At 37.2% G+C, this 14,480-nt stretch overlaps 1 protein-coding gene across 3 annotated transcripts in view; it reads right to left on the bottom strand.

Moving 5' to 3' along the window:
* Positions 1-14,480, bottom strand: part of HGF (hepatocyte growth factor) — a 58,826-nt gene that overhangs the window by 20,610 nt on the left and 23,736 nt on the right. For all 3 annotated transcript variants that reach the window (XM_049814245.1, XM_049814246.1, XM_049814247.1), the window contains exons 6-7: positions 13,852-13,972; positions 8,921-9,039 (exon numbers count right to left, since the gene is read on the bottom strand). In XM_049814245.1, coding sequence (XP_049670202.1) covers positions 8,921-9,039; positions 13,852-13,972 — 240 coding nt within the window. The remainder of the gene's footprint in view (positions 1-8,920; positions 9,040-13,851; positions 13,973-14,480) is intronic.

Below are 14,480 nucleotides of genomic sequence, written 5' to 3'. Positions count from 1 at the left end.
CATTACAGTAAGAGCAACAATTCTACAATGTCCAAAAAAACTCCCAACATAGTATTTTTGTAAGTAACTGCCCATCTGTTGGTAATTGCTATTGTTCACAAGACTAATTTTATTAATTACCCTAAAAGGATTAGATGCCAGCAATAAGTATATAAGTTAATAAAGTTTTAAAATTAGTTTTCTTCAAACGGTCCAGTGATTAGAACAATATTAGTGTGTTACTCATAATAGTTCATTCCTGGTAACTTGAGCCAGTTCTATGAACTTGCAGAGAATATGGATCTTAAGGAAACCAAATGTCATAACAGATGGGTTTGGCTGATTTGCTGTCTAATCCTCTATGTTAAAGATCACTTCCCTGTCAGATGATAACATCAAGTTGTGCAGTTGAATTATACATTTCTCCATGCTGGAGAAAATTTCCCTTTTTCTCTTCAACTGGTTGATGTATTTACATCAGTGTTTCACAGTCAAATTAATTCCCTGTCCTTCCTTCCCAAGGCACTTTGTCTGCAAAGGTTGTCCTGTTTCAATGGGATTGTGAGTTCCAAGCTCGTTCCAAAGCCAAAAGGACATGGCACTGAAAGTATCACAAGCAGGCTTCTGCAGGCTGACAAATGCACCCTTTCTAGTAGATTCATAAAACAGGCTTGCAGCTAGTAACTATATTTTTAATCATTATTACTCACTTTTAAAATAATTGGAGAACAAAAAAAGAAATTCATACATCTAATAGAAATACATAGCTGCATATTTTGGTTTTCCTTCATACCTAACACATGAAAACATTTGGAATTATATTCTAAAATAGCTCCTAAGCTGATTAGACTAAACATTGCTGTGCCACATTCAAATACATATTAGTCTTTTCAAAAAATATATGCAAAACTTTTATTAAAAATAAAGCGATGTGGTGTATTAGGGAAAAAATAGTTACCTACCATGATAAATTTCAGTATACATGTGGCATTCTGGCTGCATAATATTTCTTAAGTAAATTAATAAATTACAACTATATAACTAGCAAAAAGTCTTCTTAAATAATAGTAATAATGCATAAAATTTCAGCCTTATACAAGCTATTATAAAGACCTTATTTATACGCAAAAGTTACTATATCAACTGTAATGAATTGTATAGTACATCTACTCTGTACTCATGCTAGGGAAAAGTGATTAGGTTGGCGCTTATGTATAAGTGTGTGTGTGTGTGTGTGTGTGTGTTAAAATCACGTGCCTGAAATGACATAAATAATGCATCAATTGATTTAAGCAAGTCCACAGAGTTATTTTGTAGACCATTCTTTCTTATACATCTACAGATACACAGCTCATCGCTAAACCTTATACTATGTGTCTGGACAGTGAGTTCTATCTGTAGATCAGATTTTACAACAATTTGTCCATGTCAGATTATCCTATTTAAACATTGTCATGAATACTTGCACAGCCAAGCTACTACTGGAAAGACTTACAATATAATGGCTAAGAGAGAAATTATTTCAAAATCTGCAATGTGTGATGGATTATCTGCTACTACTACTTTGTGGCAGCTCTCAATAAGAACTCTAGTGATAAAGAGGATCACTAAAATATTTTTATTTGGATAAATAAAGCAGTTCTATCATTCCAAAAGGTCCACAAAACCCTCCTCAAACTCTTGCTATACCACCTGCATTTCCTACTAATACCTAATTTTCAAACATGAAAATTGAGACTCCAAAATATTTCTGACATTTAATTCTGAAATTCTGAGGGCTTGTGCCCTCAGAAACAACCTCTCTCCTTTTCTGGCTCTTGAGTTCTTGAGTCTCACAGAAAGCTCAAAAAATATCAAAAAAAGGCTCAAGAAATCCTTCATTCAGCTGGTGATTTCCACAGACAGGCATGATGGGAACAGTTTCCCTGTTCATGGTAATGAAACATTGCCTGGATGCACAGAGGGATGTGCAAAAGCTTGAGGAGCAGTGCCTGCCACACCAGGCATTACAGAGGTGCTCTGTAGACTATAAGACAGTTGCCAAACTTTAAGAACGGTCCAGGCTGTCCAAGCCTACAACTTAGTCATCTCCATTCAGTACTGGTCTTGGTCTTGAGGCTAATTACTCTTGTTACCCACATAACCAATTATCTAAAGCTTAATAACTCCAAGCATGAACGTCGGATGTGCAGAGCATTGGTGAAAAAGTCCTGAGACCACACTCATCAGTTCTCTTGCAAGGTGCAAACAAGATCAAGCTAAAAATCACTAAGGCTGAATCCCCATTCTTACCCTAGCACTTCCTGTAAAATATAAATTAAGACCTGCAACTCCAAGGGCTTCTTCCAATGAGAAAGACATTATGAATTAAGTTTGAACATGAATTTAAGTTTAATAAGCAATCCTCACTATGCAGGCAGGTACTTTAATTTCATATTAGAAGTACTCTGTTGTTGTTGTTGTTGTTGTTCCAGTTCAGCTTTTATAGCTCTGAACTCAGATTAAAAGTACTGCTAAAGGAAGATCACACAAAATATCATCTTATGCAAGACTACTATTTATGATTTGTTACTTAAATGTCACTTCTTATTCCTGTATGAAACTTCATTGTGAACAGAAGAATTTGGTAACTGTCTAGCAGCATTTTGCTACTTTTGAACTTTGTTGTAATTTTTCTTTGTATTCTGGATGACTCAAATTAACCATGTAATTCAGACAGCTACTTGAGGATTTCCTGTTAGTAGTATTTCCATCTTCACCTATTCACTCTGAAGTCCCCAGCCAAAATGCAATAATGCAAAGGTTTCCTTTTTTCCATAAAACCCTCCATATTTTGATACCTCAAAATACATAACTTCATTAATAAAGGCCAGCTCATGCATTCATAGATGCTTAAGTAAAGAGATGAAACATTATCCAGAGTTTCATGTGTAAAGCCACAGATAGTCGTCTTAGTTCTGGTTCTCACAGTAATGCCAGCATGAGGGAATCAGCAGGGGCCTTGAGTCATTCTACAGCTGAAGTAACCAGTTAGAGTACTATTTCTGTCTTTAATCCCAATGACCCAGAAGAAAATCCTGCACAAATTTTAGGTCAATGGTGAAACTCTTACTGACTTAAAAGAAGGTAGGGATTTTGCTGGAGTATTCATGTTTTTTCATGGTAATACTATCTATGTATTTTTGGAAAAAGACATAGTTGGAAAAGAAGCAGAGTCCTAAATTACTTCACCAGGAAAATTCCTACTTTTGCTTATATTGCTGCAATGTCTTTCCTAGTGTGCCAGTCAACAAAAGGAAAATGTGCCCTGATTTGTAACAAAAGATTTTTAAAAGTAGATTTTTAAAAGTAAATTTTAAAAGACAAGGTGCCTAATCCAGTAACAAAAGTGTTCTAAACACAGCAAAGTCCTCATTAAACATGATCCACACAATTCTGCAAATGTCAGTAAGAAACTTGAGTGACAGTATGGTGAGAAGCTGTTCATGCTCAGTTACACTGCCTCCAGGCATCCCTACCTCAAGCAATATGATCTATAGCTCTGGGCAGTATGATAGTGGCAGTGCTTTTCTCTCGACGTGTTTCCTTCAAGGTACTATCTCACAGTACATGAAACATGGAAAAAAACCCCCACTGATTTCTAGCGTTTTGGGGTTTTTTCAGTAAAGCATATGAGAAAATGAAGAAATAAATTAGTCTTAAGCTTAAGAATCACAGTACTGAAGAACTCATTGTCACCTAAAACCTGCACACCTATAGTTCATTTGTCCTTAAGCACAGAGAGATCTTTTCAGGTTGTTCCAGTATGTACAATTAGGCTCTAAACCCAAACAATTTTTAGTTTAAATCCATTAAAAAAAATCCGGATTTCTGCAGGTTTAGAGCTCTTAAATCTCACTTTCAAAACTGTCACAGAGATGATGAAAAGCATCTGAGAAGGATCCTTTTTGAGGAAATGTAGATTAAGTCGTTGCATTCACAATAAATGTTGGACCTCTGCTATGCTTCCACATGAAGCGAGCTGGAAGGTAACACTTTATCAACTACTACACATCAGTCTTTTTACTGCCTCCTTTCTATAAACATCTTTATTTGCATAAATATTAAGCTTAAACTGAGTGGGACATTTATTTGTTTACATGTTGATTCAACAAGTAAGTCTTTAATCAGAGCTTCACATTCAAATGGGCAGTTGAAATCTCTGCTTCTAAAGAATGAGTAATCTAATATTGGTGATACTGTGCCTTCTCAAAAGTTGTAGGCATGCTACAATGGTTCATTTTACACCTAGGTTCTCAATTTTGCTGTTTTATTACTTGCTCTTTCCCATCAAACCCAGACCCTTATTGAATTCTCTCAGGGCTTTTGGGGCTCCAGTCACCTACTGCCTATGAGTACTGACAGCAAAGGCTAAATCCATGGTAAAATCAGCTGGGTTGGTCGGAAATCAGGTAGACAGCAACCAAACACTGTCCTTACCACAATAATTCCATATAGCTCTGCAGCTCTTGAATGACTGACATATGTAGCTTCATTTCTGGGCCTCAGCACCTCTCTTATAGCCCTATAGTTCATCCACAGAAGCGCAGCCATCCTTTTTTTTTTTTTTTTAAAAAGCAGTATTAGTTCCCCACTCTTGTCTTCCCTGTAGTCCATGTCCTCATTCATGCCAAAGTAACAGTCATTTTCTTTTTTCATATTTGCTGTCACTGCTTCCATTTCTTCATTTCATCCTACACTTCTTTATTGCTGTTATAGTTGTCCTTTTATCCTCTCTTCTAACTAAAAATTGTCTCTAGCCAAAACCACAGACACATATGTGAGCAACTTCAAACCAATCCTGGGGTCCCTGAAGTCTTAATCCAGATCCAATTTTTGCAGCTTGAGCCATCTCTAATCCCTAATTGCTCCTGTCATCTCTTTCTCACAGCCCTGGCTGTAAGCCACAATGTTTTATGCTGCCTTCTGTGCTTGGAAATAGAGTTACAATGCCTTCCTGTCTCTTCAGTCTTAAAAACATATTTATTTTCTGAATGCTTCCTTCCACTGACTTTTTGCCGAAAATTTTGTATATGAGCTGTTGTCAGCATTTTGGCTATAGAGCATAATAGTACTCATGACATGTAGCAAAAGCCACAAGCAGCATGCTGCCTTGTGGTCACTCCCCCAAAGAGAGGACACCTACGTTTTTGTATATGGTCCAAGGACTTGGATTTGCAAAGCATTATTTCTAATTAGTATTTCTTGTAAAATATATAAACGGTCCTCAGCATAGGAATTAAAAACCTGTGTGAGAATCCAAACCACAAGACTATAAAGACATATAACTCATGATGTTCTCCGTTCAGTGTACCGAGATTGCACACAGCCACAGCTTCAGAAAATAGCGCAGCCACTGAAACCCAGAATGACTTAGAGTTTTGGGCTCCCTGCTAGGAGGTGGGAAAACAGCTTTTCTATGTGCCTCAAGAAAGAGTGAGAACTGAAAACAGGGCTTTGATATTTTGTGTTGGTATGCTGGTCACTGAGCTGGTGATATAACAGTAATATCAGCCATAAATTCCTTACTAGGTTATAAAGGAAAGCACTGAGCAGCACCGCACCTTATGTAGAGGACAATGCCATATGCCTGTGTTAAATACCCTTGAAAACATCTGCCACATTAAACACTTTCAAGATCACCACTTCTGTATTCTTCCTCATATAGATTGCTTCAGTAATTTCCAAAGATCTATAGTTTTCTGCAGTGAAAATACAGTTTTGCATATGAAATTTCCACTGATCTTAATATACTAACTGAAGATGAAGGAAAGTATTTCTAGTTAATTCAGTCAACTTTTGCCTATAAATGAGACAAAAGGCTTTCATCACAACATTAAAATCACTACATTATGGATTTTGTTTTGCTTTGGGTTTTTTTTAATTTCATTTTAAGGATTACCTTTTCTTCAGGACTCTAATTGTGACTTGGGTAGACAAAGGTGACATTACAGTAGTTTGCAGGAGACCTCCCACCCAAGTATTTTATAAAGCTTAAGCCAGAATGTAGATACTGAAAGTTGCATGGACTGTAAGCTTACGTGACCAACGAAGCCAGATGTGAATCCTCAGAACACTGACACATCAGCTCAGGAAATGCCAAAGGATAAAGGTTTATAAAAGTTGCATTTGTGAAACAGTCAGCTGTAACTTAGGAATATATTTTTTTCATAATAAAAACACTTCTACCAGGGGAAAAGAACAAACCTAGTATGCTACATATTATTCATATATTATCTAATAATTAGGGAAATGTAGGAAGCACAGTTTAGGTAAAAAAAAACCCCAAACAAACAAAAAACCACAAACCAAAAATCCAAAACAACAACAACCCCTAATTTAATGAATTAACTAAAAAATTGGAAAGATGATTCAGTTATAGAGCTAAGCAAGACTGTGTTCACAATGGCGAAAGACTGAACTTTCCCTGTTATCAAAGATTATCAGTAACTCTAGATAGAGTTACATGAATTAGTACTGTAGTTTACAGGCAAGACTTTCAACATGGGTGTGACTTAATGGGTGCCTGACACAAAACAAGCAGTAGTGCTGTTAAGTTTCTTCTCTCTTTGGAGAACGTGATTACAGACATTGCCCAAAGTAGCAAATTAACCTCACTTTTTTTACAGTGGAATAATTTTGCTAGTTTTAACTAGTTTATACTGGATTTGCAATGACATATGATAGTGCAGAATAAATTCAATTACTCTGCATCAGGAAGTACATTGAGAGTATTCTTACTCAACTTTTGGATTTCAAACAATTGACTAATTGGAAAGATGTGACTGACACCCCAAGACATTACACTGGCCTAAGCCAAGAACAAGCAAGGAGATAAAATTCCAAACTATTGGTGGTGGAAGCAGAAAACATGGCATAATTTGGTTTGGTAAGAATTCCAAGTGAAGACGGAGAATCCCATGCTTCCCCCTTTAGGCAGCAACTGCTCACACATAAAGGTTCATGTCAGAGCCATTCCATCTTCTCTCTCCACACACCCCCTTCCCCCACCCCCAGTATTTATGTATATAATAACATTATAGGAAAAATACAGGATTACATTATGGAAACAGACTTTTCTTAAGATCCACCACTGTCTCTATTTTATCTGGATTTTAGATACCCCAGTAACGGTTTATCTTCATTTATATAACAACAACAACAAAATACAGAGAACCCTGAAAATTAAACAGTCATTAAAAATCACTCTTTTTATGCTTATTATTATTTTTCTTCCCACCCCCCCTTTTTTGGATTCTTACATAAATCCAGTTTCAGGTAAGTCTTATTGTTCTTTTTAATAGAATCTATTCTCTTCTTCTATCCTCCTCCCAAGAGAGCCAAATTAATTTTACAATGACATAAGCCTACTGAAATGACACTTAGAGCTAGATGAAAAGCAGAGTGTCTGGTTTCGAGGATTTTTTGTTTTTAACACTTAATTTTGGTCAAAATTGAAGCAGGACAACAAAGGAAATTGTAGTTTCCAAAACTGCAGATCTAAGAGAAATGGACTTTCTCATGAGCTAACATGACATTGAGTTTCACTGAGCAGTTTTGGAAGCTTCCCTTTGCCTCTACTTCATGGAAAATCCAAAAATACTGTTTTCATTTTTCTGCCTGTATTCCTGGGGGGTCTGCCACAGGGCTGGGGCACATGAAGTTGACAGGCTTCTACGGTATGGATTCAGTTAAAGTCATGCCTCATTTCAGAAATTGCCTTTATTCCCAAGCTGTTATAAACAAAGTATTTTGAGTAAAAAAGAATAAAAAAATAATCTGCCTAGGTATTACAAGACTGCTTTTAAGATCATGTTTGTACATTGATTATTTCACATGTTGCCAGTTCACTAAGGGCAAAAAATTGGATCCCAAGTCTGGGATAAGAAGTATGGGAGATAAGAGAGGAGACTATCACCTGTAGGTCCCACAAGCTGTGAATGAGGCAAGAAATTTCAGGGATGTAAATATCGGTTTCCTGATTAAAGCATGTCCCAGCAAAACTTAATTCTACCATCTGCATCAGCCCCAATATTACCAAGAAAGTCTAGCAAAATTACTTTACCCAAGTTTTCAAGGGATGTCCAATAATTTTACCTTCTCATTGTCCCCATACTGCTCATTTAAGATATCTAATGATCAGTAGAACAGAGTTGTCAGGGCTACCACCAAAGTTATTGGGATCTGGGCTTTGAAGATAGAACACACCACAGAATGCTCTAAAAATTCTGAACTAGAGCATCTCAAAGTGGGCATCCAATACTTCTATACTTTACCATTACTTTGATTCAATTCCCTGTCTGGAACGTGAGACTAACAAAAGTGACCATCTTGTAGTTTATGGATGAAAAGAAATTAATTGCCCGTGGAGTGCTTTGATACTGGAGTGCTGAATATCACAGAGAAACTCATGAGGAAATTAATAATTCTGTCTTCAGCACAAGGCTAAATAGTGTGCAGGAACTGAAGCCTAGAACTGCACAACACACAAGAGGAAAACAAAGCAACGAACGGTTGTTGATGGAGAGAGCACTGAGTAGGGAAGGTGTGCGTGCACCTGCTCCCAAACTGTAATGCAGATGCCCAGCACGGCCAGACTAATACTGTACATGAGTTCTTCATGATGATGTTGCCTCACTTTTTTAGTTCTCGATTTTCCTACCTTTTAATGCTATTTCCTGTATGTAAGATATACCCATATTCCAGTGCTAAGTAACATGCAACTCTTTTATTTCCTGTCCAGATTATCTACAATGCCTTTATAAGAGATCCTCTCTGAAAGCCATGTTTTAGAAGTCATTGAAGTGCAATGAATGAACTAGCTGTGGTCCTATATTGCTTGAGCTATCTGTGTCCAGATTTTGGAAAGGAAAAGGAAGCAATAAATTTTGCTTGAACTCACCACACGTTTTAATTGCACAGAACTCCCAGGGGGTGTTAGGGTCAAGAGTGTAGCACCATGGTCTCAGCTTGCCATCAGGATTGCGGCAATAATTATCATCAAAGCCCTTGTCAGGATATCTGCAAACCACAACGAGAAACGTGTCAGGGAAGTCTTCCTGGCAACACTGCCCAGGCTCGTACAAGGTACTTAAAGGACAGAGGCAAACAAGAACCAGTTACCATTAACCTTGGGTCTGATCCTGTGAGATGGATGCAGATACACTTTTAACACTATTAGAAAGTTAATAACATAAAATCTCTTTCCAAATATGCAGCAGAATCAGACCTCCACTGAGGGGCTTCCCTGCTGTGCTAATGCACAGGATACCGGATGGGCTAAACTCTGCTAATTGCTAAACTCTTGCTCTTGTGTCTGTCAACTGATGACCAGACTCTAAAGCCACTCATTTTTTTAAAACAGCCCAATTAAGTGTGGATTATACAAACACTGCCTGGCATGCTGGACTCATTAAGAAAACAGGTTCTTCAGTGCAACAGCCCTGGGTTCAAACTGGAAGCTATTTTGAATAGCTATGTTACTAATGATAGCTCCATTTTTGTAATAGAGCTCATTCTAGGTCATGCCCTCATTTCAAGCATTGGGGAAAAAAAGGAGAAAAATAAGGAATTAACTTCCGTCTGACTTTATCTCATTAAGATTTGAAACTATTGTGCTATTTAATTGTTTCCACGTTCCTACTGCCATCTTTGAACAATCAGGCAGATATTCAAGATAAGGAGGTTCTTTTTGCATAAATGTGCTATATTAACATCTATAAACTTCAAGAGAAGGAGATAAATGCATACTTTTTTTTTCTCCACTGAATACAAATTATCTTGGTTTTCCACTTCTATTGAAACATATTTGTAAAGGAAACAAAAAGTAGATATGCCCCTGAGGGAAACATGAAAAATATGTAAGAGAACAATAAAGTTAACTACCTGGGAACCTGAACCCATTTACAACTGCAAGCAGATGTGTTTCACACAAGCAGAGGAAAATATGATTTACAAGACTGTGTTTTTCTAGGATGCTTTTTCTGTCAAACAATCATCCTAATTCTGACTTATGCATTTGCAACTTGATCTCCCATTCCTTGGGAAAAATCAGGTTCCTTCATCTATACAAGGGACAGGGACAGCTTATAACTAGAATAATAAAAAAACCAAACAACCAAAAAAAACCAAACAACTCAAAATCAAACAAACAACAACAAGAAACCAAGCAAAAAACAAAAACAACCCAACACTAAAACCACCAAGAAGAAACCTCACAAAACTGAGAATTCAAGGGCATTCAAGAATGTGGTAGTTTCAAATCTAGTAGCAATACCCTGTTTTGTACTATGTAGAAGACTACCTGTAAAGAAACAAATTGTGTCCAAGGATTTCACAAGAAAATAGTTAATGGGCTAATAGTATAGTAGAAAATGAGAAGGCTTTGGCCACCCAGCAGGTGCAGTGATGAGCTTTCATGTTGGCAGCACATGCTCCATGTCATATAGCAATGGAGGGTCCATGGCACTACCCAGGAACCAAGGTGAGGCCAGGAATGGCAAGGTAACTACAGTCATAGCTCCCAAAAAACATTTAAAACAACTGGGGCAGTAAAGAATCCACTCTCTAGAAGGCAAGTGTCTCTCATAGCACTGAATGCTCTGTCCTTCCTAATATTATACGACATGTTCCCACAGTATGTCAACAAATGTGTTATTTACTAACTAAAACTTAAGCAGAGGTGTAACAGTTCTTCCAGAATCAAGCTTTGAGTGTCTTTGTGGGATGGATATTCACAAACTGTATCTTTCCACCTACTATATCTATGTGCCCTTTTCTAGAGCAACAACAGCTTTCCCAGTCACTGATTCTTCCCATAATATTCAGGCATGCTTCTGCTTTCCTTCACATCCAGCAAGCAACAGTTCCTCAGTTCCTATGGAAAAGGCCAACTAACACTTTTAAGACACAAATATTAGGGATAAGATAAACAACAGAACTTCAAACTGTTCCACACAGCTCAACAGTGAGGCTGTGGAGGATTCCCTGAGAACGTATCTCTCTGCTCTGCACACTCCTCCTTCCCCAGAACACTCAGGCACAGACCTCTTGCTTAGACCCAGCAAAGAGCCTGAGGTTTCCAAGATCTTTGAGAACCCTACATATTTCTTTTTTTTCCCCTTGAAATTGCAGTAGCTGTACTTCCCTGCTGAAACTGAAATGAAGCATTAAGATACACATCTGGTGTTAAAATCAAGACTTTTTCTCAGTTGCTAGGGGGGGAAAGTGTTAGACAAAGATAACATTTATTCTCTTTAAAGAGACAGATGCTGATGTCTGGCTCTGCTGGAACTAAACTGAAACTTAGTGTCTAAAACTCTTCACCAATACTTCTTTTCCTCTTCTTTTTATTTTTAAAGACATGCAAGACTGGAAACTTGATTTTGTATAAAGTAGATTTTCATACAAGAGATATAAACCAGAGTATTTTAATAAAAGGATACCTGCAGTTATTCAACTCTTATACTACACTTCAACCCCACTTTCCTCCATGCAGTCAGTACCTATTTTCACAGCATATTTGATTTTGAGCAGAAAATATGAGCAGAAGAGGAGAAAACTGTTGCTTCTCTATGCTACTCTATGCCTATCTAAGTCATTATCCTCAACAGTCTTCCTTCCATACTGAGGCATAAACCTGCCCATGAACAGTACACGAGAGAACTGGAGTTTCAGAATACAGTTCTGCCTCCACTAATAGCTAAAAATGGGTCATGCAGGAGCTGTTTGGGGGGATTCCTTCTGCTAGCTTCAATCACATCTAAGTAAACAGGTATTATCAATTCTCTTCAGTAACTGACCTCTGAAGGGAATAAGCATGGAACAATTCACTGAGGTCACAAAAAAGGAAAAGTGAGATGTACTCACCCTGAACTGAAAGCATTGTCAATAGCAGGTAGACAGGAGCATTTGAAAAGATTACTAGTTTTACTTCTCTTTCTTCATCATTGCAACTGATGGATCCATAAATGAAAATAAGTTTAAATCTGTCCAGCTAGTCCTTCCTGGTTTCCAGGTTATTCACATTACCCCTAGATGATATACTATAAGCCTCTCCAGAGATTGCTGTATTTTAATGGATCATTTGTTCCAGACCTCCGCTTTTATTTTTAACTTAGATGACTATTAAAAAAAACACCAAACAAACCAAAGCCCACAACATTTTTAAAAGCTAGTATAATCAAAGTATAATTGTCACTACCTTTACTGACCATTCCATGATGTTAATTAACATTAGTGTATTAGAAATGTACTAGACCCCAGTTACTCTTCTGAAAGCCCATACAGATGAGTTCAACCCGGATGGGTTGCTTTTTGATAAAAAAAGCATTTTTATTACAGTCTGAAAACTCTCAAGACATTTTCTGAAGGAAATCTTACAAGGAGGAAGGCGATCATTCAAGAGATTGCAGTTAGTCTGAAAAGTCATTTTGCAAACAATCCAAAATTAACGGAAAAAAGAAATTTCCTCCTGACAGTAAAAGTATTATTGTTTGTACCCAGAAGTTCCATAAATGTTTCACTTCCAAGGAACAAAACTCTTTCTGTGACTTATTTTAGTATGCACAGCAAGTGTATGGCAAAACTCAGAAACAGATTATCTTCAGTCCCAGTCTGCTAATACAAAATATTTATTGTAGCAGGACTTTGGGATAGCCTGCTATTATTCATGAAGTAGATCATCTGAGCCAAGAGGAAAAAGAGGTTATATCACATAAACTCAAAAACTGCAGATCCTTAATGTTTTGATAAATAATCAGGCTTTCTAAAATCTACTACCAGTACCCATATTTCTGAATATAAAAATGATGCTTTATTTAGTTCAACACTTCAACATATATAAAGATGTTTTCAGTGGAGGGTCTCAATCATTCTGAGTTTGTTGATTATTGCAGTCTTCCTCTGGCAGTTTAAGTTTATTCAATCCACTTTATAAATGGAGTTAATCCAAAATCCAGAGTAAAACTAAATTGAAACTTTAGTCAAGTTTAAGAGAAACACAAAGGCCCTCCTGTGTGGCCTAAACCCCCACACAAAACCCTTCCAAAAGTGTGTATTATAGGTGACCCTTTGTGGTCGGGTGAATTTTACCCTCTAGGACAAACCCTAAAGGGGATGCACTTCATCTTGTTATTTCTGACTCATCTTTTGGCATTATGTGTCTATGCCTAAATTAAAAAAAAGAGAAAAGTCTAAAATATAAATCCATGTGCATAAAATGCTAAACAGAACGATGAACCCCTTTACCAGACTGAAAAAAAACTTGTAGAGGGCAAATATTTTTATCAAACAAATTGGATGCTTAAACCTGATTACAACAGAAGACCATCTACAACTTTAAAGCTGGTCAATATTTAAAAAAAGGAGCCTACTCTGACTTGACAATGTTGCAAGCTTGTATTCACTAATTGTGTTAAGAACTCTAACAAAAATTTATGACTTTTAATCATTATTTACTTTGTGATTAAGGTATTTTAAGCTGACTGAAACTGCATCACAACGTATACAGAAATATTCAGAGGTTAATTTTTTACTGTCAATGAAGCTAGGGAGGAAATTTTGAGCCATTAATGCAGTGCATGTACATCACTGCACTTCACAGCCATGGGATGTAGCCACAACTGCACAAACTGGCCTCTAGTCCCCATCCTGCATCTCCATCGTGACAGGAGCCAGCCTGCACACACAATGGGCCAGAAGCCCAAGCAACTAAAACTGGTGAACTCCATAAATTTCAGTTCAGCTAATGTTGATTTTGCCCAACTGGTTCCAGAACGTGTGTAGTTTTCAGATTATAACCACATGGATTTGCTTGCGGGGAGGAGAGGTTACCTCTCTGGACGAAATTTGTGCTTGTGTGGTCTCTGAAGATCCCAACGCTGACACTCCTTGCCCGACTCGGTGTGATCCATTGGCCCTCTGTAACTCTCTCCATTGCAGGTCATGCATTCAACTAGGAAAAAAAATATGTACTGGTCATTTATTATGTTGATGTCTTATAGCACACACACAAAAAATTAAATTAAATCATATCCCTGCTGTTATAAATTGAAACCAACCTAGAGAGGTATAAAAAAGTGGTATCTTTTAGTTAGGTTGGTATGGGAAATATCCTCTGGAATAGAACTGCATCTCTTTCTTGAATCTAATCCAGATGCTTAAATTTGGTATCACTTTATAGGACACTTATGGTTTCGAGGCAGGTAGGTGTGAGCTGCTAGAGGCATTCATGTCCCTGGCAGATTTTTAACCTTACTTACGGTTAGTAACAGAGAGAGACGCACATCTAATGAAGGAGTATTTTTCAGAGGTGATATTTTCTAATTAAGTAACATTCATAATTCTAAATCACTCTAAGTCATAGTATAATAACAGCCCAAGGTTAAGTCCAGAATAATGGCTGAATCGCAATTTCATGCAGTACAGTCTGTCTCTTTAAATTCCCAGCACTTTCAGCTACA

This window comes from Accipiter gentilis, chromosome 11 (genome assembly GCF_929443795.1).
Source record: "Accipiter gentilis chromosome 11, bAccGen1.1, whole genome shotgun sequence".
Classification (NCBI taxonomy): domain Eukaryota; kingdom Metazoa; phylum Chordata; class Aves; order Accipitriformes; family Accipitridae; genus Astur; species Astur gentilis.
The sequence above is the reverse complement of the archived record's forward strand: the minus strand, read 5'-3'. Positions and strand labels throughout refer to the sequence as shown.